This window comes from Leishmania panamensis (assembly GCF_000755165.1).
Source record: "Leishmania panamensis strain MHOM/PA/94/PSC-1 chromosome 17 sequence".
NCBI lineage: Eukaryota > Euglenozoa > Kinetoplastea > Trypanosomatida > Trypanosomatidae > Leishmania > Leishmania panamensis.
This window is the reverse complement of record NC_025862.1, coordinates 56,204-78,668: the sequence shown is the minus strand read 5'-3', so window position 1 is coordinate 78,668 and position 22,465 is coordinate 56,204. Positions and strand designations below refer to the sequence as shown.

The 22,465-nt window shown below is 59.8% G+C and overlaps 5 protein-coding genes across 5 annotated transcripts, besides 1 other annotated feature; all 5 read left to right on the top strand.

The window, feature by feature from the left end:
- Positions 1 to 2,484: 2,484 nt before the first annotated feature.
- Positions 2,485 to 4,593, top strand: LPMP_170190 (hypothetical protein; the record flags this gene model as incomplete). Its single annotated transcript, XM_010699408.1, has 1 exon — positions 2,485 to 4,593. The coding sequence occupies one exon, from the start codon at positions 2,485 to 2,487 to the stop codon at positions 4,591 to 4,593; it is 2,109 nt and encodes a 702-aa protein (XP_010697710.1).
- Positions 4,594 to 5,184: 591 nt separating this feature from the next.
- Positions 5,185 to 5,694: a repeat region.
- A 1,359-nt stretch (positions 5,695 to 7,053) lies between these two features.
- LPMP_170180 (kinesin-like protein) lies at positions 7,054 to 10,317 on the top strand (the record flags this gene model as incomplete). Its single annotated transcript, XM_010699407.1, has 1 exon — positions 7,054 to 10,317. The coding sequence occupies one exon, from the start codon at positions 7,054 to 7,056 to the stop codon at positions 10,315 to 10,317; it is 3,264 nt and encodes a 1,087-aa protein (XP_010697709.1).
- A 1,376-nt stretch (positions 10,318 to 11,693) lies between these two features.
- LPMP_170170 (hypothetical protein) lies at positions 11,694 to 13,826 on the top strand (the record flags this gene model as incomplete). Its single annotated transcript, XM_010699406.1, has 1 exon — positions 11,694 to 13,826. The coding sequence occupies one exon, from the start codon at positions 11,694 to 11,696 to the stop codon at positions 13,824 to 13,826; it is 2,133 nt and encodes a 710-aa protein (XP_010697708.1).
- Positions 13,827 to 15,233: 1,407 nt separating this feature from the next.
- On the top strand, positions 15,234 to 16,505 carry LPMP_170160 (peptidase T, putative; the record flags this gene model as incomplete). The annotated part of the gene is made up of 1 exon (XM_010699405.1): positions 15,234 to 16,505. One exon carries the CDS (start codon positions 15,234 to 15,236, stop codon positions 16,503 to 16,505), a length of 1,272 nt encoding a protein of 423 aa, XP_010697707.1.
- Positions 16,506 to 18,389: 1,884 nt separating this feature from the next.
- On the top strand, positions 18,390 to 20,990 carry LPMP_170150 (hypothetical protein; the record flags this gene model as incomplete). The annotated part of the gene is made up of 1 exon (XM_010699404.1): positions 18,390 to 20,990. One exon carries the CDS (start codon positions 18,390 to 18,392, stop codon positions 20,988 to 20,990), a length of 2,601 nt encoding a protein of 866 aa, XP_010697706.1.
- Positions 20,991 to 22,465: the final 1,475 nt, after the last annotated feature.

The following is a 22,465-nucleotide window of genomic DNA, read 5'->3' as shown; positions in this document are numbered from 1 at the left end:
GTACGGTCGGTCCCGTACCGACGGTCGACGAAACGAACGACGTACGTCGCCCGACGACTACCACCGCCCCGCCCCCCCCCCCCCCCCCCCCACCCCACCACCACCACCACAACACCGGGGGCGCTACCCACGTTGAGCGTACAGAAAAGTAGTTGAAGAAAAGGAGTGAAAGCGGCCACGAGTGGGTACTCGCTCGTGGTCCTTGAGGTTTCAGCGCAGCTACGCACGTGTGTGCGTGTGTGTGTGTGTAGGCGTATATGAATGGGGCTGTTTGGATGTGCCTCGGCAAAGCTTCCACGCGCTCCCTGTACGATTGCCATCTCTGTTCCTGTAGAACATCGCTATCCCACTCTTACGACACCACAGATGCGGGCTTCGTCTGTGTGCTTCTACAAGTGGTCCCTTCCCTTGTTGTGCCGTCACCGCGCCGCTCCAGCGCTGCGGGGGTCTCTCCCTCGCTTGCCATCACACCTCTGCCTTCTCTCCTCCCTACTCACCATTCATGCCGCTTCCCCACACTGAGCTGTTTCATTTCTCTCCTTTCACTCCGCTGTTCTTCGCTCTTCTTTCGGCATCCACGCACCGCATTGACATGAGTAAGCACGAGTGCTGACTGCTGAGTCGCTTTTCACCGCTCGCTTGCGTACGCCCTAGCGCTCCTTTCTTTGCTTCGCGCTGATGTGCGCACGGTAGCAACGCTCTCGCTCAATTTCTCCAGGGTGCACAAGAACGCCTGTTTGCCCTCAAACACACAAGCACAAAGTACACTCATCCTCTACCTCTTATATCATGATGATAAAGGTGCTCTCGTAGACAAGCGAGTGCCGGCGACGCCCTCCCGCTTCCTTGGACCCCCCCCTCCCTCAACCCCCCTACCCGTCTCTCCGTCCTACGCTGGCGGGTGAGTGCGCCAGTCGCTGTGGAGAGGCGTATCGTCTCGCGCGTCTGCCTGCTGCCGTCATGTCTGTGTGTATGCGCGCATTCGTCCGGGTCCCGCGGCGCGACGAGGTCGGCGGGGCGATGGAGCACTCCTTGTCCAGTGGGGGTGCGGCCTGTGCACTACCTGCCAGTGCACCGTCTGGCTTGCATTTTGGCTGCGAATGGCCCCAGCGGCCTTGTGCCCCCCTCTCTCGTTGCTTCCACTGCCCGTGCCTGCAGGGGACGTCCCGCCCCCCTGCCGCCTTCGTGTCCCCGCTCGGTGAGGCGGGGGGCTGGACGGACGTGTGGCACCGCATTCTTGTGAGGGCCCCCGCACCGCCCAGGCGCGTGTGGATGCGCGTGCGCAGGGGACGCGCTCTACTCCTGCCGGGCCGGCCTCAGCGTGAGCGGCCCGGCCGCACGCGCCGCCCAGAGGTCGGATTGGTGGAGGCGAACACGCCGACTCGCCCGTGGCCTCGGTGCAACTCAGTCTTCCCTCTTCCCTCTCTCCCACAATCTCCCACAATCTCTCTCTCGCACGCGCCCTCTCGCGCCGGCAAAGGAGCGGACGTATTCATCTGTGCTCAGCACCGCGGCTACCGAGGAGAACAGCGCGCCAGCACACCAGCAAGGGAACCACTCGGTTGGGAAAGCGAGATGTGGCGGAGGAGCCACGCCCCTATCATCACTGTACTGTGGAGGTTATGGGCCCACGCTCTTCCACGTCCTCTGTTCGCTCTTCTGTGGAGAGTGAACCGCCCCCATTTTCTCCCCTCAGCCGTGGATGGACACTCTCAGCTTTTCTTTTCGGTGTTGTTATTGTTTTTGTCTTTCGCATTTTTGTCGCCTTCCCGCTCACTCCCTTCTCACCCCACATTCATCTTGGGCGGTAAATACCCAAGGCGGGCCTCTTTCTCCTCCTCCTCCTCCTCCTCCTCCTCTCCGTGCACCCCGCTGCATCGCACCTGCACCCGTTATCCAGAGCGCATCGCTCGCAGACACGCGGACGTATGCGACCACGCGCGTGCGCTCTTCTGAGTTGTCGTTTTTTGTGGCCTACTGCCTAGTGGGACGCGTACGCTCCTTTACCCACGCGCGTACAACCGGGTGATGTACATACCCACCCGCCTACACAAACACCAGAGAGGAGGGAGACGGAGAGCGAGAGAGTACAGGAACAAAAAACAGACAAACAAACAAGGCGCATCCTCGAAAGGTGTGAGGCGCGCGTGTGTGTCGGTGTGCGTGTGCGCACGCGCTTTTGCGCTTTGCTTTTCCCTGACGTCTTACCCCCCCCTCCCCCACCTTTCCTCGGGCTCTCCATCTTAATCCATTTCACTTCCCTTTTCATTTTCCCTGCCTTCCTCGATTTCAGCCCATCTCCTACCCCACCCCCACCCCTCCATGCACTCACGCAGGCGAGAGTCCACACGGTGACATCTCGGCTCCACTCCGTCTCCCCTTCCCTCGTTCCCATCGTTCTGCCCTCTTGTTTGCGATTTCTCATCACCCGCCTCCCTTCCACTCCCACCTACCCCTCATCGTTTTAGCACTTAACTGCGGCAGATGGGGTGTCTGCTGAGCAACACCGTGGTGGGTAGGCCCACATCGCCGTCGATTCCCTCCTCCCCAAAGGCGAACTTTCACAACAGCCTTCTTGGAGGGCCAGGAGCCATGCCCGGGAGTCGCACCGGCGGCAGCAGGGAGCCCTGTGGGCCATTGATGACGGTGAACGGACCCTCTCCTCGTAGCAGCCCAGGAGGCTCTGTCAGCATGGGCAAGTGCGATTTGACGAGTAGCAGTGAAGAGGGTCGCAGGCGAGGCGTCGAGAATAGAACAACGCCGCCGCTTCTGCGTATTTCTCCCCAGAGCATGAAAGTGACACCGACCTTGAATGCGGCCGATGCGCCCAACCCATTCACGCCGATGGTGGCAGCGAAGCCGAGCAAGACAGTTTCTAGTTCGGTAAGTGTGCCACGGAGTCCATGTCTGCAGCTGACCACAAGCCCCGCTGCCGGCGCTTTGCCTTCTGCGGCGACGAGGTGCCTGAGGGAAGCCGGGCACCGTTTGGAGTCCTCGAGAACGTCTTCCACGGTCTCAGCGTCGGAGGCTCCCCACAACATGCACCTCGCGCAGCCACCACTACCGCCACATTATCCGAGGGGGTCCTTGACCGGCTTAGCAGATCTGCATTACACACGTGAGTCTATGCTGTCCGACATCTCCGACCATCTCAGCACCATGAGCACGCTGGCCCACAGCGCGGATTGCAACTCAAGTTGCGGCAGCCCCTATGAGGACCGAAACGGCACCATCAACCCCTTCTTCCGCAGTGATGTGGGCCTAGAGGCGAGGCGGCAACAGACCCCACTGGGCATCGAAGAAGACCTCTTCGTTTACGACGACATCATCATCTCGAAGGACGAGGCGCGCACCAAGCACTGGCGCCTGGCTGGTCGAAAGCCCCTGCTTGCCAACATGGAACCAGACAACGACAGTGGGGCAAGTGGGGCTGGTAAGAACTTCTTTTCCTTCAACGACTTCGACGTGTGCGTGGACGAGGTGGACGTCATGCCGATGTGCACGGTTTCTGCAGAGGCTGTGGCGTCATTGCAGCAGGAGGCGCTTCCGGAGACCCCAAACAAGAGGTTTAAATCCATGACGGTTATGATCACGGCAGCCAAGCAACCGAACACCGTAGCGCACTTCTTAGCCCAGTCCCGCTCCAAGGAGCCCAAGGCGAATCGGCCATTACGCAGCTTTCAGGCAAGTGCGCACATAGGGCATGCAACGCGTGTCAAGTGCATCGCTCTCTCGCCGACCGAGATGGATTTTGCCAGCTGCAGCAACGAAGACGCTTCCATCACACTGAACAACTTCGGCCTCGGCAGCGAGGTGGGCATCTTCACGGGCCATCAGGACACCATCATTAACGCGACTTTCTCACCGGACGGCAAGTACCTCGCCACTGCCAGCAAAGACAAGGCAATGATTTTGTGGGATGTGATGACAACGAAGAGGCTGTTAACCTTCGCGCATCCCAAGGTGGTGATCTGCTGCTGCTTTAGTCCAGATAGCAAATACCTCGTGAGCGGCTGCCAAGACCGCGTGTGCCGTCTCTGGGACACAAAGCGAGGACGGGAGTGGCTGAGGTACGCGGAGCACAAGGGTATCATCATCGCCATAGCGTTCAGTCCAGACGGCCACTATATATGTAGCGCATCGGCGGACAAGTCGCTGAGGGTATGGTCGGCCACGACGGCAAAGACGCGGTTCCATCTACTTGGCCACGGCGGCATGATCCTATCGTGTAGCTACACCTCCGATGGTCGAAGCATTATCAGCAATGATGAGTTGCTCTTGCGGGTGTGGTCTGCCGAAGACGGGAGCTGCAAGTTGTCTGTCTCGCCGGGTGACATCGCCGGCTCCGTGCGACCAAGCAACCGAGCGCCGAGGGTGGGATGGACGTTGTCCAGCGCTGCCCCGGGCCCCTTTACGCGGCTCATGCTTGTCGCCTGCAGCAACCGCTTTGTCTACATCCTCGACATGGAGACCGGACGCGAGGTGGCGAGCGTCTTCTGCAAAGCCCCCGTATATTGCCTGGCGGCAGGCGGCTACGAGAAGATGGCCTGCGGCGATAGCTTTGGTAATATCTACATGCTTCACTTGATGTAAAGCGTGAGCTCCAACGGAAAAGGGAGAAAGAACGAGTGGGTAGAGGGCCATTCCGTGTGCTGTGCCGCCGCTTCGAGTGCGTTTTATTTTTCGTTGGAAGGATGTGTAGGCGTGCATGTATGGTCACGAGAGTGAGGAGGAGCTGGCGCCTTTGCTCTCGTACCCCGCCTGTGTATCTAAGCACTCACCTACATCCCATCGACCGAGGCCGATACTTGAACTGATGTTTACCTGTTACCCTTCTGCGTGTCCACTGGCACGCTCACGACTGTCACTGTGATGTACACTACTACTATTCCGTTGTGAATGAGCTGTGCTCTCGCCGTCTCACTTGCCGGTGTGCTTCTTTGTTTGCCCAGTGCAGCTTCACGTCTATTCCCCTCTCTATTCTTTTTGGGGTTTGCCAGCGCGCTGCTCTTCCTTTTCCCTCCTCGGAGAAGTTGGCAAGTGCGCGTAGGGAGGGTGCGTATGCTCGCGCACGTGCCAACTCGCGTATGTGTTTGCCTTCGAAAATACTTGAACCCTCTTTATATATATATCGTCCCCTCTCTCTTCTTCTTCGAATCCCGCAGATGCCCTGGGGACACCAACCCCCGTACGTGGTGTCCCCCGGGCCCACGCCCCCCACTCTCTGTGGGGAGAAGCCAAGCCGCCGCAGCCCCCTCGGGTGGTGAGCGGGAGGTCAAGCACCTACGTCGTGAGCTGAGTGAGGGCGGTGTGTTGCTGCGGGTGTCGGCGGTCCGGTCCTGGACGGCGTGGCGTCGGAGCGACCTGCGGCCGTGCGCACGCTTGCACCACCCATGTGATGGGCAGCGTGCCAGCGCGGCTCGAGCCCATCTCGCCCGCCTCCCGCTGCCTGCTGGTGTGTGGAGCCTGCGTCCCTCCGTGAGAGGCCCCCTGGTGGCGACTGGCCCACCGTGGGAGCGGCGACGGCGAGGCGCGTCCTGCGGGGCGGGGCGGGTGGGTGGCGTTTGGGGCGGGGGCCGTGCTCCGATAGCTGGGTTGGCGCACTGCCGTGCCGCGTGGCCGTGGCTGCTTCGCGCCGCGCGATGGCCCTGTGGCGTTTGACTGCTGTGGGGTGGCAGGACACGGCGGTGTGGAAGACAACACGTGCGTAGGTGCTTGTTCTCTGGTGGTTGTCCCACACTGTCTTGTCCCGCTTGTTCTCTTCTGTGGCGCCTTGTTGGCCCATTTTTTCACCAGCAACGTTTTCTTCTGTGCCTCTGTCTATCCCCCGCTTTCCCCTCCTCCTCCTCCTCCTCCTCCTCTAGCACCCATTCCTCTCGACGCATGGATTCCCAAGAGGTGAGGGGTGCGCAGCGCGCGTGCATGTGTGTGTGTGTGTGTGTGGGCGTGTATGTGGGAAACACGCGGAGGAGGGGGCGAAGGGGGACTTGGCGGCTCGATGTTGGTTATGCGGAGGAGAAGAGGGAACGCGCTTTATCGTTTATGAGCGCACCGCCTCTGTCGGTGTGTCTTTTAGTTCGTTAGGGAAGATGAAAGGACAGCTGGTAGAGGAGGGACAGATGAGCGGTGAACAATACTCATTCATGCGCGTACGTTAGGCCCTCGAGCACCATGGTGCGTCATTCCTTTCCATTGGTCGTGAAGCAACGCGTCGTTGCTGCTCTCCCTCTCTGCGTATATGTGGACGAGTGTGTCTGACTCCCTTTCTTTTTCGCTTTTCCGACTCCTCACTCATCGGTAGCAGCAGAAGCCGCCCCGCGGAAGTGCGAATGAGCAGAGCCACCACAACCTTCACGCTTGTCATCGACACGCAGGCGCCGTTTTGGTCTCTTCACTGTTCCCCTTTTCTCCACTTTCCAAGCCCTCTTTGCGCGTCTTCTCTTTCATGTGCAGCCGTGTAGAGGCTGCAGGGGCGTTGCCTACGGTATTTTTCTCTCACCTGTGCCTCTCGCACTCCTCTATCCCCGTGCCCACCAAATAACCTCCTTATTTTCCGTTGGCAGGCCCCTCTCCCCCAACACACCGTCTTCTATACAGAGGTCATTCTCTACTCCCCTCCCCTCTCTCTGGCACGCGCTTTGGGTGCGCGCTGAAGAGAGAGAATCAGGTGCTGTTCTTCTCACCGCTTTCACTCGGCCTCCTCTCTCCTCCGCCGCGCCTTTCGCCCTCGTGTGGGGGATTCGGTGGCGTGTGCGTGTGCGATGGGTACATCTGCTCTTTCGCCTGCCTTTTTTTATTCTTTTACGCGCGCGCGCACACACACACAGACAGGCGTGCGTCTTTCATCACTCTCCTCCTCGTCGCGTGTTTCCCACCCTCCTCTACCCCCCTCCCTTCCTCCCTCGGACGACTCTTCTGTCCTCAGTGAGGCGCATACGCTCCCCCCCTCCCACCCACACCACGCACAGTGGTCATCTTCATTTTGTGTTTCATCTTTCTTCTTCTGCAGTTGCTATACTGGTGGATTTCCTACCTTCCGCAGCGCCACTGAGGATGCCGTACCCGGTGGTCGATCGAATCCTTGTTTACGGACGTGTGCGGCCACCTGCCTCCCCCGACACACCACTGTGGGTCACCGTGGACAAGAGTAACACAACAGTGCACTGCGGCAGCGTAGAAGAGGTGTCGCCGAAGGCAGGCACGACTTCGCTACGGCGGTCGTCACGTACAGAGCACGTGACCAAGCCGCCAAGTTTCATCCTTGACGGCGTCGTCGACGCCCACGACGACGCCGCGCACGCTTTCTTCGACATAACTGTTCGTTCCTGCGTGGTAGACTCTGTGCTGAAGGGGACGAGTGCCACAGTTCTGTGCTGCGGCGAGAAAGGCACTGGCAAGACCACCACCATGTTTGGCGATGTGGCGGTGCCTGGGCTGTGCCAGCGCCTACTTGCCTCGCTCTTTGCAGCGGTGACGGCACAGCGCGAGTCCTCAACGCCCATGTCTCGCTCAGCGCTGGCGATGACAATACCCACCACGTTGGACTTCACGTCTGTGTCCTTGAGTGGAGCACAGGAGGAGGAGGAGGCGCGACGTGATTGTCGTACGCGGTACTCGATCGAGCTCTCCTGCCTTGCGCTCTGCGGAGAGCACGTGGTGGACCTGCTCGCCGAGGCAGCGCGCGACACACCCTCAGTCGGGGCGTCGGTATCGCAGCGGGCCGTGGCACCCTCCCCATCGATTCCCTCGTCGCCATCGTTTTCTGCGAGACCCACCATCGCCATGGATCGAGGCAAAGTCGTCGTGCGCAACGTGTCAAAGGTGACGTGCCGCAGCGCTGCAGATGCCTTCGCGTTGATCGACCGAAGCCGCCGTGCGCAGTCTTCCGCAGCGTCACCTTGGGTTGCAGGGCACGTTGTTGTCATGCTGGACTGCACCTGTGAAGAAGGAGAGGAGGGGAGCACAACGCACCACCTCGTGCGCAGGGCCCAGCTTTATCTCGTCGACCTGGCAGCCGCGGAGCAGCCGCAGCGCAGTAGCCTAAAGTCACAGCTGCTGCCTCCGTTCACATCGTCCTCAACGCTGCCTGCTGATCGTGCCATCACACCGCCCAGAGGCCGCGGCGGGGATGCGGCAATCCGGCATTCACTTGCGATACTGAAGGAGGTCATCACGAGACTCTCGTCTTCGTCGACCACAGTCGACGATACACCGCCTACGCTAGCTTCATACAAGCGGAGCAAGCTGACAATGCTGCTCAAAGGCCACCTTGGTGGCGGCTGCCGCACCCTCGTCATTGCGCATGTCCGGCCGGAGGAGGCGTACAAGAGAGACACGCTCGCCACGTTGCAGCTGGCGCGGCGACTTTTGTGTGTGCCAGAGCAGCTGGCCTCTCGGGTCGCCGAGGACCCCTTTGTTCGGTTACGCCAGCTACAGCGACAGGTAATGGAGCTTCAGGCTGAGCTGCGACTGCAGATGGAGCTAAAGGCGCACACAGCAAGTAATGCACCAGCACTTGCCACCACTGCCCCACCCGATGATGCGTCAACAGACAGCAACGCGAACGTCGCGAAGAAGCACGCTGGGGCTGCCTCGGCCAAGGGTACGCAGCAGGGGTCGTTGAAATCCTCCACTGGACGCGTCACTCAACGATGTACCTTGCCACTGCAAACACCTGGTAACGCGGCGGACGATTTCCATCCACTGCTGCGCTGCACCGCCTTGTCATCGGCTACGCCGGCCTCTGCTGCCTTGACCACAGGCGTGATGAACTTTGTTGCCGGACGCGTTTCGGTGCTCCCAGTCACCACCGTGCTGGAGATGCACACCTGCTTCGAGCTGCTGCGCCAGTGTGTGGCAGAGAAGGACATCCAGCTTAGCGCCGCACTCGCAGACTTGCGGGCAGCAGAAGCTGCCGCAGCGGCTGCATTCACGGTCGTAGGGGCGAGCGGCACGCGCAGGTCCGTTTCAGAGCGCTGTTCAGGAAAATCCTTCGGGGGTGACCGATTCATCGCCAACGGAGGGATCGGGCGACGCAGAATGTTCTCGATGCGGAGCAGTGCAGACTCGATGAAGGACACCCCCACTGCGGAGGGAAAATGTCGCCCCTCTGTGGACTCGGCGCTGTCGACAGCGACAGTGCAGCTGCCCAGCTTGAACTCTTTGCACACGAAGCTCTTGCGGGAGCCAAGTCCGAGCGCGCTGGCACCTGTTGACGGCAAAGTTGGAAGGGGGTACGGCAGCGCTCCATCGGCTGCCGGGTCATCTCAAGACGTGACTCAGGAGGCAGTCCTGCCTTTCTCATTGCCAGGGCTGTTAGCACCTCCGCCGATGTGGCACAACGCTGTTGACGCAACAGTCAACGCCCTGCCTGCTGCTGCTGCTGTTGCGCCGCAGATGGGGAATGGACGGATCATGTCCCCGGCCAACGAGACCTTCTTTGCTTCTGCACAGAATGAGGTGCCTTCGTCGTCCCTCCGCGGTTCGCGGGTAGTCTCGAGTGCGCCGGTATCGCGGGTCGGCCGTTCGTCGGCACCGAATAGTACTGAAAGCATCTCGCGACAAGTCTCCACCGCACAGCATCCGTCAACGCAGCGTGGACGGGCCCTAGCTGACGCACTGGCGCCATCTTTCTCGATCGCTGCTCACTCCACAATGCAGGTACCGCGACCACACTCAGCAACGCCGGCCTTAGTAGCCCATTCAGTGCCGCCGGCGAGCCCACGCGAGTCTTCCGCGTTCCATGTCTACACGACCCAGACAGCGGAGGGAGTGAAGCAGGTAGAGCACGTGCGGATGGAAAAGGAGGCATTGGCCAACCTACGACTGCGTCTAGTGGCACTGGGAACGGGTGATAGCAGTCACAACAGCACAGCCCTAGCAGACGAGTGCCGCTACCACGAGAGTCAGCTCACTCGCCGTCGCGAGGCGCTACTGCGTAGCTTTGAGTCGTGGCATCGAGCTCGTGCAGTTGCCGAGGACAACACCACTTCTGTAGCGAAGCCATTGAGGAATTCTGCAGGGAATTCAACGAGACTGACGCTTGACACCATGCGGCAACGGCTGCGGCGACCTGCCCCTGCTGGACACACAGGGGGTAGTGTCAATGGTGGCAGTGTGGGTAAACTCCGCGGTGGCACCACCAACGGCGTCGAAGGTAGTGCCAACTACGGCAGCTGGAGTGGCCTTGTGCCGGTTCTGAGTGCGGCCGCCTCTTTCTCTCCCTTCACGAAGAACGAGGCGGCCGACGAGGTTGGAGTGCTAGCTGTGCCACCCGAGACCTTCAGCGCTGCCGGTGCCCCATCCACCGCTTACTAGTTCGTGTGACCGCGGTACGTTGTTCGCCTCTGTTTTTGGTGCGAGATGCAACGCGCGTCTGCCGCTCTGAGTGGTGTTTCTCATTGCGTGGTATTGTGCCATGGCGAGTCGAGGCCTCCCTTTTTTCCTTTGCTCATCAGCTTCCACATGTACAGTACCTCTACCCCCTCCCCTTCCCCCCCCCTATACACCCACGCAACGCAAGCGTGTAAGAGAGCGGGCGTGAAAGGAGGAGAGGGGCGGAGGAGGCGGATGCCTGGTGGATGGAGAGTGACGATGACGCACGGACACGCATCCACAAAAGGCCCACGCGCAGAGGGAGAGGGTGGGAGGGTGGGGGAGGCTAAAACGTCTTCTGCTGTTCTTTTCCCTCCTTTTCGCATTTGTTTCGTGTCTCCCACGCCTCCCCCCATTCCGCTGCCGTTCCTCCTCTCTGTGTGATTGCCGCCCCATTGCTTCTCTTCGTTCTTCGCCCTTCAACCTCGTTCACAGGCCTGTACAGGCACCCTCTTCGCTGCTTGCACGACTGGTGTTATGCCCGTGTGCGAGCGAGAGGGACGGCAGTAGATGGGAGTGTGCTGGAGGATGAGCGTGGGGGCAAGGAGGGACGTTTGGGTGCAGGTGTGCAGCAGGCACGCTTCTCATGTTTTCCTTTTTTACCCCCCAGCACCGCTATACGCGCCTGTGCCCGCTTCCTCTGTATGTGTATTTCTCGCCTATTGGGTCAACCCCCCTCTCTTCAACCCCACCCTCTCTTCTACCTTGTCTCCTCAACCTTCTGATTTTTCCCACCCACCCCCCCTCTCTCTGGAACCAAAGTAGAGCTACTGAGGCAGGAAAGACCCTCGCACCGAGAAGTGGTTTCAGCGAGTGCTTCGGTGTTCTCCAACAGCAAGCTCGAGCTGAGGAGGAGTGACTCAGCTGCTGCTGCTGCGGATTACCTAGTCCCTCCTGCTACTTGGAGAATACTGCTAGGAAAAGTAGATGAAATCGTTGGTGGTCATGGACTCAGACACGGCGAGTTACAGCTGCACGCATGAGTCGGCTAGTCTGCTTGTCTTTCTCCCCCTGTTTGTCTGTGCGCTCCAACACCTGGTCCACGTCTCATGTACTTCATCCAACAATCTCTTCCCTTCCTATACCGTCCCCTCTCTCTCTCACCCCCCTCTCCCCCCTTACTAAACCACCTCTCTCCAACGCACACCTCTCGTTTCCCTTTAGTTGTCTTTCCTGTCAGCCGTGCCGGTACGACTTGCAGAAGCGCAGGGTCGATCGGTGGGCAATCGAATATCTTTGTCGACTCCTCCCTTTGTATCCATCTTCTACCCTCTTTCCTTCACCCCCTGTACACCCCACTCACCTCTCCTCTCGCCGCGATGGACGTCATACCGCTGGTGGCACAGGAGGTTGTCTCGCGCTATCACAAGCAGGCAGGAGACCGTCCCATGAGCTCCGCTATCACGCTCGACCTTGCAGCGTTGCTGACACGTCTCTGGCTGCTGAAGGAGCGTGACCGACTTGACAGCGCTGGCGATGTGGCGGCGAGCATCCCTCATATTGAAGCCTTGGCGGACGACATGCTTGATTATCTTCTTCATCGCTGCAGCCTCCCTAGCCTCGCCACGCTGTCCTTGCAGGTCCGCTGCGACACGCTGTGCATGTCGCGCAAAGTGCAACAACACAAAGCAGAGGTGAAGAAGGAGGCTATTCGAGTGCAACTGGAGGGGGCGCTGATGTCTATGGAGCCTGAGATGGCGAGTGCTGAGCAAGTCTGGGGATCCCTCGCGGTCTGCTTTGCGCACTACTACAGCGACCTCGGACCTGTGACATCAGCCACGGTGAAGGCGGATAACGGCAGCAGCGGCACGGCACACAACGAGACCCTCTCCGCCGTCAGCTCAGTTCTTCCTCGTGCACAGGTGGCGGCATTCCTGTGTCAGGACCGTGTGGAGCAGACGTGCCAGCTGCGGCAGCTTCGCCGCATCACGTGGGGACTACGGCTCTATCAGAAGGAGATGGGTCGCAGCGCCGGCATGGACTTAATGTCGCTATCCACGTCTGTGGACACACCACTGGCGGAGCTAGAGGTGAAGTCGGCGGAGGCGGTGGCTGAGCTGGAGCCACGTGTAAACCTAACACGTGCGCTGCTGGTGTCTTCGACCTGTCCACTGGATGCCGTGGCTCATCAGCGGCTCAAGGAGGAGTACCACCACATTCTTCTGGTCCAGCACGTTCTCCGGCATGTGCAATGTGGACTCCAGCACCTCCGCGAGTGCATGAACAACCGCGTCATGCAGCCATACACGTTACTTTTGGCGGAGCTGCGGCAGCTGTTGATGCCGACGAGCAAAGTGGCCTCAGCTGCAGTGTCCTCGTCCGCTAATGCCTCCGCCTTCGATTCTTCACCGACCGCCGTCGCCGCCGCCGCACCTGGAGAGGCGGCTCCAAAGAAGGTGGTGTTTCCCCGGTTCATGGAGCTGACAGACGCGTATGAGGCGGGTATGCGCTGCGCCGACGAACTTCCGCTCTGGGCAGCGTTACTGCGCGCTGCAACAGAGTCCGCTGCTGGGTACGCCTCGACACTGCCCAGAGTCGCTGCAGAGGACGCGCTCGCCCTCGCGGAGGATGCACCGGCACCCCCTGTCACCTCTGCGAGTGCCCTTGCTGCTGAGGTCACTGCCCTGCTTGACTCCGACACAACGCGCCAGCGACTTCCCTCTGGCGTTCACGCGCGCTACCGCGCCGACCTCCCGCTACACACAGTCGACCCCACCGTGGCGCGGGTTTACCCTGAGTCGCTCTGCGGGATGCGAGGCTACTGCCCCGTTCAATTTCTCGACGGGCGCCCAACCTCTGGACTTCTGCTGCCTGGCCAAGCACCGTCACAATCTTCATCATCCTCACCGTCAAGGACGTCACTCGGATGTGTGGAGGTGAGCGGTAGTACCAGTCCTGCTGCCATGCCGCGCCCACTCTACTTCATCTTTGCCGACGCAGCTGCAATGCGCACCTTTGCGGCTGATCCGTGGCGGTACGTGGAGGGGTGCTTGCACGTCTTCCACGCTGCCGATCCGTGCCTGAGTCTCGTGATGGGGCGGGCTGGAGATCTGCCGCGCGAGCTGTACTTGGAGGGGTCGCGGGTGGTGGAACGGCTGACGACTGATGTGGAAAACGCACAGCACGCGCAGGGGAACAGGCAAGACTGCGGTACCCAGACAGGACAGATCGACGCCTACATTGACCACAGCTACTTCTGGAATGAGTGGGACCTCCGCCGACACGCACTGAAGCTGGCCAACCTCATGCGGATGCGGACGCACTCTTCGCAGACCGCCGCGTCGCACTTCCGCCGTGAGGCAGCAATGCAGGCGGACCCTCACAAAGACTCCGCGACTCAGACGCTGCACGACGCGGCAACGCAGCCGCCGCATGTGGTGCACTATCTGAAGGGGCTGCGTGGCACGGATACCTCGGCGGTCGAACAGGTGCGCAAGGTCGTCGAGCACTGAGGTAGCCGCGATGGTTTGCTTGTGTAATGGCTGTGCGTGTGGGGCTGTTTTCGATGAAAGAGGCGAGTCTCCATGCGTTCATCCTTGGCAGCCGAATACTGCATGCGCATGCAGGGTTACTGCGTTCGCAGTCCACAGCCTTTCACTCTTCCTGTTCTCTCTCTCTTTATGCTCCCCATCCTTCCGCCCACCCCCACATCCACCCCCCACACTCTCCCTTACTCCCTCCCACCATTCCGCTTGGCGTGTGTGCGTTGCTGCTCCCATTCTCGTAAGGGTATGCCCTGGCGCAGTGGGTGGGCGTTCGTGTTCGTTTGTGTTGTTGCTGTTTTTCGTCCGCGTATCGAATCCGTGTGCGCCTCACTTTTTACTCGTGCGCTGCTTTCTTCTCCCCCCGTTCTTGTACTGCTGTTGGTCGCTTGGACATCGCAGGATTCTCTCACTTCCCTCAGCCACGCTCCGGCGGTCAGGCTGAGCTCAAACGTGTGTGTGTGCGCCCTTTTCAGTTGCGATGTATGCACATTTATGGGTGCTGCTGGCACGTATGTACGCATGTAAATTAGCCCCTCCCCTCTTCCCCCTCTTCCCCTCTCCTCCCCCCCCCCAAAAGCAAAGTAGTCGGTGATTAGGTGTGTGTATGGGGAGGCGGTGGGAGGCAAAGCAGACAGGGGTCGCTCCCCCTCTTTTATGTCGCTCGTTCTCTTTCTCTCTCTGTGTCATGAGCACACAGCTTTCTGTGCTCATGTGCATATTGTGTGTGTGTGGGTGTGTGTGTGTGTTCTTCGCCTCGGCCGTCTGTTCGTTTCCCTGTAGTCCCTACTCTTCCCCCCACCGTGCCTCGTCATCTTTCCACCGTGCTTGCAGAATGCATTTCTGTGGTCTAATGCGGGTTGGTGATGTCGCTGCACTTTATCGGCTGGGCGGACGAAGAAAGGCCAAAGGGCCGGAAAGAAACTTCCACTTCGGTGTGCTCACCCTTCTCGTGAGGAATAAGACCCACGAAGCTGGCATGGGCGGAGTGAGCATGGAGAAGATTGCGGCAGTGCTTCAGCTTTTCGGAGAGAGCAGGAGATGGCGATGCAACGTAATACGGGCGTCTGCGCTATTTGGCATGTTTTCGCTTAGCCGTCTCCGCCCCCCCTCTCTCTCTCTTCTGCTTTCCGGGCACCACTGCCTGGCCACTTGGATGTGCATGTGCATGATTTCCCCCCACCCCCTCTTCCACCACGAATCCCCCACGTTCATCATCTCTCTCTCTCTCCTCAGCGATCAGCACACATTTCTTTCGAATCCAACGCTTTCCGTATGCTTCCCTGCCCCCCCTCCTTTTCACTATTGCGGTTTGTCTAGTTTCTCCCCATTCCTTCTTTCCTTCCCTCGCTAACGTCATTTTCCCACCCTTCACGCATGTCTCTTAAGCCCATTGAGGAGCGTCTGGAGGAGCGCTTCCGCCGCTACTCCGCTATTACCACCCAGAGCAACCAGCGCAACCTTGGCAAGTGCATCCCGTCCACTGCGGGGCAGCAGGTACTGGCGGAGCTGCTCGCCAAGGAGCTGCAGGCGATGGACCTGCAGGATATCATATGCGACAAGTATGCGACGGTGACAGCGGTGAAGCCGGGTAATGTGCCTGGCGCGCCGCGCATCGGGTTCATCTGCCACCTCGACACCTTCGACAGCGGTCTCTGCCCGGATGTCAAGGCGCAGCGGATTCACTACACCGGCGGTGATGTCTGCCTGAACAAGGGGAAGGATATTTGGATGAGGTTGAAGGCGCACCCAGAACTGCGCAAGTACGTCGGCCAAGACATCCTTTTCAGTGACGGCACCAGCGTGCTCGGCGCAGACGACAAGGCCGCCATTTCATCAGTGATGGAGATGGTTGCCCAACTCGACTCTAGTCAGGAGAAGCACGGTGACATCGTTATTTGCTTTGTGCCAGATGAGGAGATTGGCTTGGTTGGTGCAAAGCACCTAAACGTGAAGGCGCGCTTCAACGTCGACTTCGCTTACACGCTTGACTGCTGCGAGTTGGGAGAGGTGGTGTACGAGTGCTTTAACGCCGCCAGTGCCACGATCAAGTTCACCGGTGTCCCTGCGCATCCAATGTCGGCCAAGGGTGTTATGGTGAACCCATTGCTGATGGCCATGGATTTCATGAACAAGTTCAACCGTGAGGAGACGCCGGAGTGCACGGAGCTGCGAGAGGGGTACTGGTGGTTTTCGAAGATGGAGGCGAACCCTGCCGAGGCGAGGCTCGAGGCAATGGTGCGCGAGCACAACCTCGCCAAGTACGCGGCCCGCAAAGCCTTCATGCTGGATGCGGCCAAGGAGGTACAGGTGAAGTACCCGACAGGCAAGGTGGAGATTGTCATTGAGGACGTGTACGCTAACATTTCGAACTCGCTCAAGGACGACCGCACTGCGATTGACCTGCTTCTGGAGGCGATGGAGACGGCGGGCGTGAAGCCGAACATTATCCCAATGCGTGGCGGTACGGACGGCGCGGCGCTCTCCGCGCAGGGACTCCTCACACCCAACTTCTTCACCGGCGCCCACAACTTTCACTCCCGCTTTGAGTTTTTGCCCATTCCGGCCTTTGTGAAGTCGTGGGAGGTGTGCCGCAACATCGTCCTGCTCGGCGCTGACAAGCGCCGGAGGACACCCTCTTCACTGTAGCTGCCTTGAGGCCGGGACACGCAAGCAAAACAAAGCTGCACCCGCAGACCCATACACCGGCATTCGGTGCGTGAACCTCTTCGCCGGGGAGCCTCCTGCTCGCGCTTCCTCGATATCGCCCTCCACCCTGCCTCTCCAGGTGTTGTACTCGATCAATGCAGAGCCAGGATGTGCGTGCATCTATGTGTGCCAGGGGTCGATTTTCGTGTTCGGTAGAGGTCACCGTTGTATGAAGGAGCGAGCGCGAACAGAAGGTGGTAATTTTCTTAAGGTTTTATATCACAGCTGAGGTAGCGAAGGCGAGACGGAAATATATGGGCGCATGTGCCTGCAGGGCATCGCTTGTCTCCGTACACGAAAAGGCGCACACTTGCACAGATGTGCGCGGCTGCTCTTCATCTCCCCCGTCCGCCCATCTCTCCCTCATTTGGCTGACTTCTCTTTACTTGCATCCTAACGAAGCGGATGTCGTTCACTCTAGTTGGCGTTGGCTTTGTGCGTGTGAGATGGAGTGGGGGCTGGAGGTTAGGGTGGGAAAGGGAGTGACGTTGCTGTGGGTGTATGTGTGTGTGCGCCTGTGTCTCTCTGTTAAACATGGCTGCGAGGCACTCCGGGGTAGGCAATGAGGTCCAGTCATCTACCTTCAGACGCACGCACAGCGGCGGCCCATCTGCCTCCGTGTACTTGCACGTGCACCTCAAACAGTAGAGAGCAGGCACGCGGATTGAGGCACATACACGCGCGCGCAGGAGAGGCACACACCCCTTGGGGGGATGTAGCAAACTGGCTCTTCCCCTTATTTCCCTTCCCCCACCTCCTAGCAACCATTTCAAGTTTCACATCGTCATGCTGGCCTGTTCCCCCCTCCCCCTATATATTTTACGCATGTCTCTCTCCCCTCTCTCTCTCTCTGTGCGTAGGCCTGTGCGCCTCATACGAATTGTGCCACGTTCGTGTATGTGCCTATGTCTCTCTCTCTATTTTGCTTCCATTTGCCTTGTCTTTCTTTTCCTCTGTGGTTTTAGTTTTTCTCTCCCGCCGCACTCTCGATTGTTTAGGGATCGAACGTGCTCGTCTCTTCTTTCGATGCTGGCGCTCTAATACACACCCACCTACACACACACACACACGCACATGCGTCGTTGTTCCTGCTTAGTTCCGTTCCCTCTCACTCGTTTTACATCACTCGCTTCTCTTCTTCTTCTTTGCGCGCCGCATGGTCAAGCCGGCAAAACGGCGCGCAAAATAAGAAGAGAGACGGCGCGGTGCTCCCACAGGCTCATAGAACTGAAAGGGGAAACGAGAGAGAGAGAGAGAGAGAGGGAGAGAGAAGAGTAATACGAGAGGAGAACACGGAGCCGCCACCACAGCGGCACCGCCTACTTACAGCCGATTTTTGCAACTTGCTCAGGCGGCTACGGGGTGCCCTTACAAGCCACCTACATGAGTGTCCTTGTCCCTGTTGGTGCTTGTAGCCTTGGCTCCCACCCCCCTATCCCATGCCTGCACATCCTCCTTTATGCTTGGCCCCCCACCCTCCGCCTTTCCCTCACACACGCCTACAACACACTCGCAGGCCCACACATTTAAAGCAACACTCGACCTCCCGCTTCTTGACCCCCTCCTCGCCCTCCTCCCACACACAGCCTCGTTGTCACTCCTCTACCGAAGCCGCCTCTTTCCTTCTCTCTTTCTGAGGTGTCGACCCCTCTCTCGAGAAATTAGCGCGCCGCTTCTCTGCTGCTGTTGTGCAACCTGATCGACCTCTCGGTCTTTCCCTATTCGCTTCTTCTCTTATTCATTGGTGCAGTTTCCCTGCTTCTTTACCCCTACCGCTCCACCCCAGAGGAGCGTGACACCCACGCTCCGTCTCTCACTAGTGTCATGGTCTCGTCAAACCTACTGCCACGCATGTGCAGACCGTCACCCCCGCAATCGGTGTTGTGCTGCACCTTCGTTGTTGTCATTGCAGCCGTGCTTCTGCTCAAGGGGACACCGGTATGTGGACACGACGGTGATTCTGTGGATGAGCCTCCTTCTGCCTCGACCGCTTATACGGAGCGCACCTTTACTCTTCCCACAGCTGCGTCGCTGCTGGACGTGCTGACGAGCGGTTCTTACATCGCTACCGGTGGGGTGGAGGAAGGCAGCGGTGCTCCTTCGGGATTGCCGCTTCCTACGCACCCTGTGCTCATCCTCTTCACAGAGAGCAGTGCTGCCAACTCCCCCATTGTCGACTCCCTGCGCGCAAAGGTGCGACATATCGCAACAGACATGCCGTCATCGGCACTGCGGGTGCACGAGTACAGGATACCGATGGGTACCACTGAGCGTCGCCTTATAGAGCTACTGCTCATAGGCGCCAGTAGTATACCGACACTAGCGCTCTTCCACGGACGAGTTGCAAAGGTGCAGGTGGCGCCGGGCGCCACCATCGCGGCGAGCCCCTTCCAGATACCTGTGTACTACTCGAGTAAGTCACTGACGAGTGCCAGCTACCTCGAGCTGCGTTCCTGGGTGCTAAGTGAGCTGCCCGCCCGCTACATCGACCCCGTCACCTTTCACCTCATGCCAAGTCTTCAGTTTGTCTTCAGCCCTTCTGAGGTGCGCGACACGCTCAAACTTGTCCGTGACTCTGCCGAGGCAAGCATGTCCCGGTCTGTCCTCCCGGCATTCGTGTCCATGTCCTACATGCGACTCACCAGGCATGGCTCCGAGGAGGTGCTCGCTGCTCTTTCCTCTATTGCAACACAGGCCGGTAATGCGCTGCTGACGTTGGTGACAGAGTCGTCGGTGGTCGCTGCGGCGTGGGGTTTACGCACAGAGCACACCTTTTCGATGGCCCCGTGGTCCAGCACTGTTGCGGCGTATCTTAACGATTCGACATCTGCTGGCTTTGTGGAAACCGTCTCGGATCTGTCTCCACCTCAGTCTATCGGCACTGTGACGGAGCTGGCGGAGGCGACTGCCGCCTCTGCCGCGTGGCGTGCTGCCTGCGCGGCATCGGTGGGCGCCGAAGTCGCGCAGCTGCAGAAATGGCGCCAGGCAATGGATGCCTTCAACACTACGAACCCGCTTCGCAAGCTCGACTCGGCAGCACACCTCCTGCACGAGCTGACAGCGCTGCAGCGGGCGATGAAGATCATCTTTGTTCTGCGCGAAAGTGACGCTTTATGGTTCCACCATCACATTGATGTCGCGGCGGCGCTAGCTCGGCGGCTACAGTACACGACTGTGTTCTATAACACGACACTCGCCAAAGGCTCAAAGGAGCGCAGCCGTGTTGAACGTGCTTGGACACCGATCATGCGAACCGAGGTGTTTTGGCTCGACGCTGAGCAGCTGCCGGCGGTGGCGGAAGGCCTGCATGCGTCGCAGGTGCCATCGGTTCTCATATTGGTTCCTCTGCAGTCGCGCTTCAATGATGGTGCCGCTACCGCCGCCGACGACGACCAGGCAGCCGCTAATGCGGCTGAGGAGGAAGGCCTGCGCAGCCGTGACCCAGTCCTCGGCATCCACACGATCAATCAGTACGACATTTTAAAGGCTACCCATATGGGCGACGCACAGGTGACTCAGGACACCGTCTCTGGCAAGGACGCGCTGCCGTTCTTCCCCAGTGACAGTGACACGCTCTTGCGTTTCTTTGCCAGTGGCAGCTTTATCGCTGCGATGCAGCACACCTTGAGCTCTACACAGCTGAGCACGTTCTGGGCAAGTATTGCGGAGTCATCGGATGCTGCCCAGGCTTCTACAGTCAGCGGCGGCATCCCCAACAGACGCTACCTCCGGCTGGATCGTCGCTACTACCCCTTGGGGGCGGCGGAGGAGCCGCTGGAGGGACCGGAGTACGTGCGCGCGATCCTGAACGGGTCTTCGCCGCTCCCGGTGCTCGGTAATGACGACTCCGACACGGCGGCAGAACGGCACCAGGGTGGTGGATGGAGTGGGACGCCTCTCCGCGGTACCACCTCAGCGTCACCAGATGAGGCGGATGAAAAGTCGCGCCGGCGACTCGCCCGTGAGTCTGCTGCGAAACTGAAGAGAAAGGCAGCGTGGGAGGCGGACTTGGCCAAGCGCCAACGAGCGAAGGCAGAGCGAATGCGCCGCAAGGCTGCCGAGGAGGCAACAGAGCGGGAGCGGCTGCGCGAGGCTTTTCGGCAGGAGGTGAAGGCAGCTCTAAAGGCGGAGATGGAGGGGTCTGGTGCTGGTGACACATCGAAATCGAAGCAGGAGGGCCTACTGGTGCGTCGTCCCAGCTTGGTCGGTGCCTCTGAGGACTTCGCAGGAAGGAGGCACAGCTCGCGGAGGCCGCGACGCACCTCTGGTGATGAAGAGGACGCTGAGGATTCCGCACAGCGCCTGCGTCGGCGGCGTCGACATGAGGAGTATCGCGAGTGGCTGGACGACCGTCAGCGCATGGTGAACCGCTGCGTCACGGTGACGGAGAAAAGCGGATTCTCTGTGATAACACGATGGGAGTGATAGGAGTGGCGCTGTTGTGTATGCCCGTGTGTCGGTGCGAGAGGGAAAGGCAGTTTCGGTGGTGATCCCGGGGAAGGGGATGGCCACATGTGATTTGTCGAATCACAGGCCTTTGGCATCTCTTCGCGTCAAGCCTTTTGTGCTTCGTTCTCCCGCACTTCCGTGCCTCTTTTCTCATTACCAGCACGCGCCGCATTCACTTCGTCTTGGGTTGTTTCTCAATACACACGCCCCTTCTTGGGCGTCGGCGCTCGTGTTGGGGCCAGGCGTGGGGGGGAGGGGAGGGGAGCGACGTGGCGCATGAACGACTTCGTGCTATCCTCTTTGTCCTCTTGTACTTTTCTCTTTCGCTGGCACGGCTCCCTCTCTTTGTTGTGCGTGATGGGCTACACAAATGCGCAAACCCTCGAAAACGATGCCGCGACATACAGGGGCAGACGGAGAGGCATTGGGGGAGTAAACGTGCAGAAGCGCCGCTCTTATCAATACCGCGCAGCACCTCTCCTCCCCCGGGGGACTGCCGCATGCACCTGTGGCGGCGGCAGAGGTATGCTTTACTGAAGAGAGTGGGAGATGAATTTCAGGGAACTGCGCTGATGTGTGCGTGCGTGACGTTGACCCGCGCGTGTATGTCACTGCCTTCTCTCTCTCTCTCTCTCTCTCCTGCTCCCTTGCCTGCCTCCTTTCCTCTTGCGCCCCTCCCCCGTCCTCTCTGCGTCGCTGCCTTTCCTTTGGGGTCGCGCGTAACGCCGTTTTAACACGTACGAAGTGCGCCTCTCCGTCTCTTCATTTCTCGCTATCCCTGCAAGTCTACAATGCGCCTCCTCTGTGATGAAATAGGCTCTCTCTGTGCAGATATGCATACAGGTAATCTATAATGAAGGCGCTCTCATGGACAAGCGAGTGCCGGCGACGCCCTCCCGCTTCCTTGGACCCCCCCCTCCCTCAACCCCCCTACCCGTCTCTCCGTCCTACGCTGGCGGGTGAGTGCGCCAGTCGCTGTGGAGAGGCGTATCGTCTCGCGCGTCTGCCTGCTGCCGTCATGTCTGTGTGTATGCGCGCATTCGTCCGGGTCCCGCGGCGCGACGAGGTCGGCGGGGCGATGGAGCACTCCTTGTCCAGTGGGGGTGCGGCCTGTGCACTACCTGCCAGTGCACCGCCTGGCTTGCATTTTGGCTGCGAATGGCCCCAGCGGCCTTGTGCCCCCCTCTCTCGTTGCTTCCACTGCCCGTGCCTGCAGGGGACGTCCCGCCCCCCTGCCGCCTTCGTGTCCCCGCTCGGTGAGGCGGGGGGCTGGACGGACGTGTGGCACCGCATTCTTGTGAGGGCCCCCGCACCGCCCAGGCGCGTGTGGATGCGCGTGCGCAGGGGACGCGCTCTACTCCTGCCGGGCCGGCCTCAGCGTGAGCGGCCCGGCCGCACGCGCCGCCCAGAGGTCGGATTGGTGGAGGCGAACACGCCGACTCGCCCGTGGC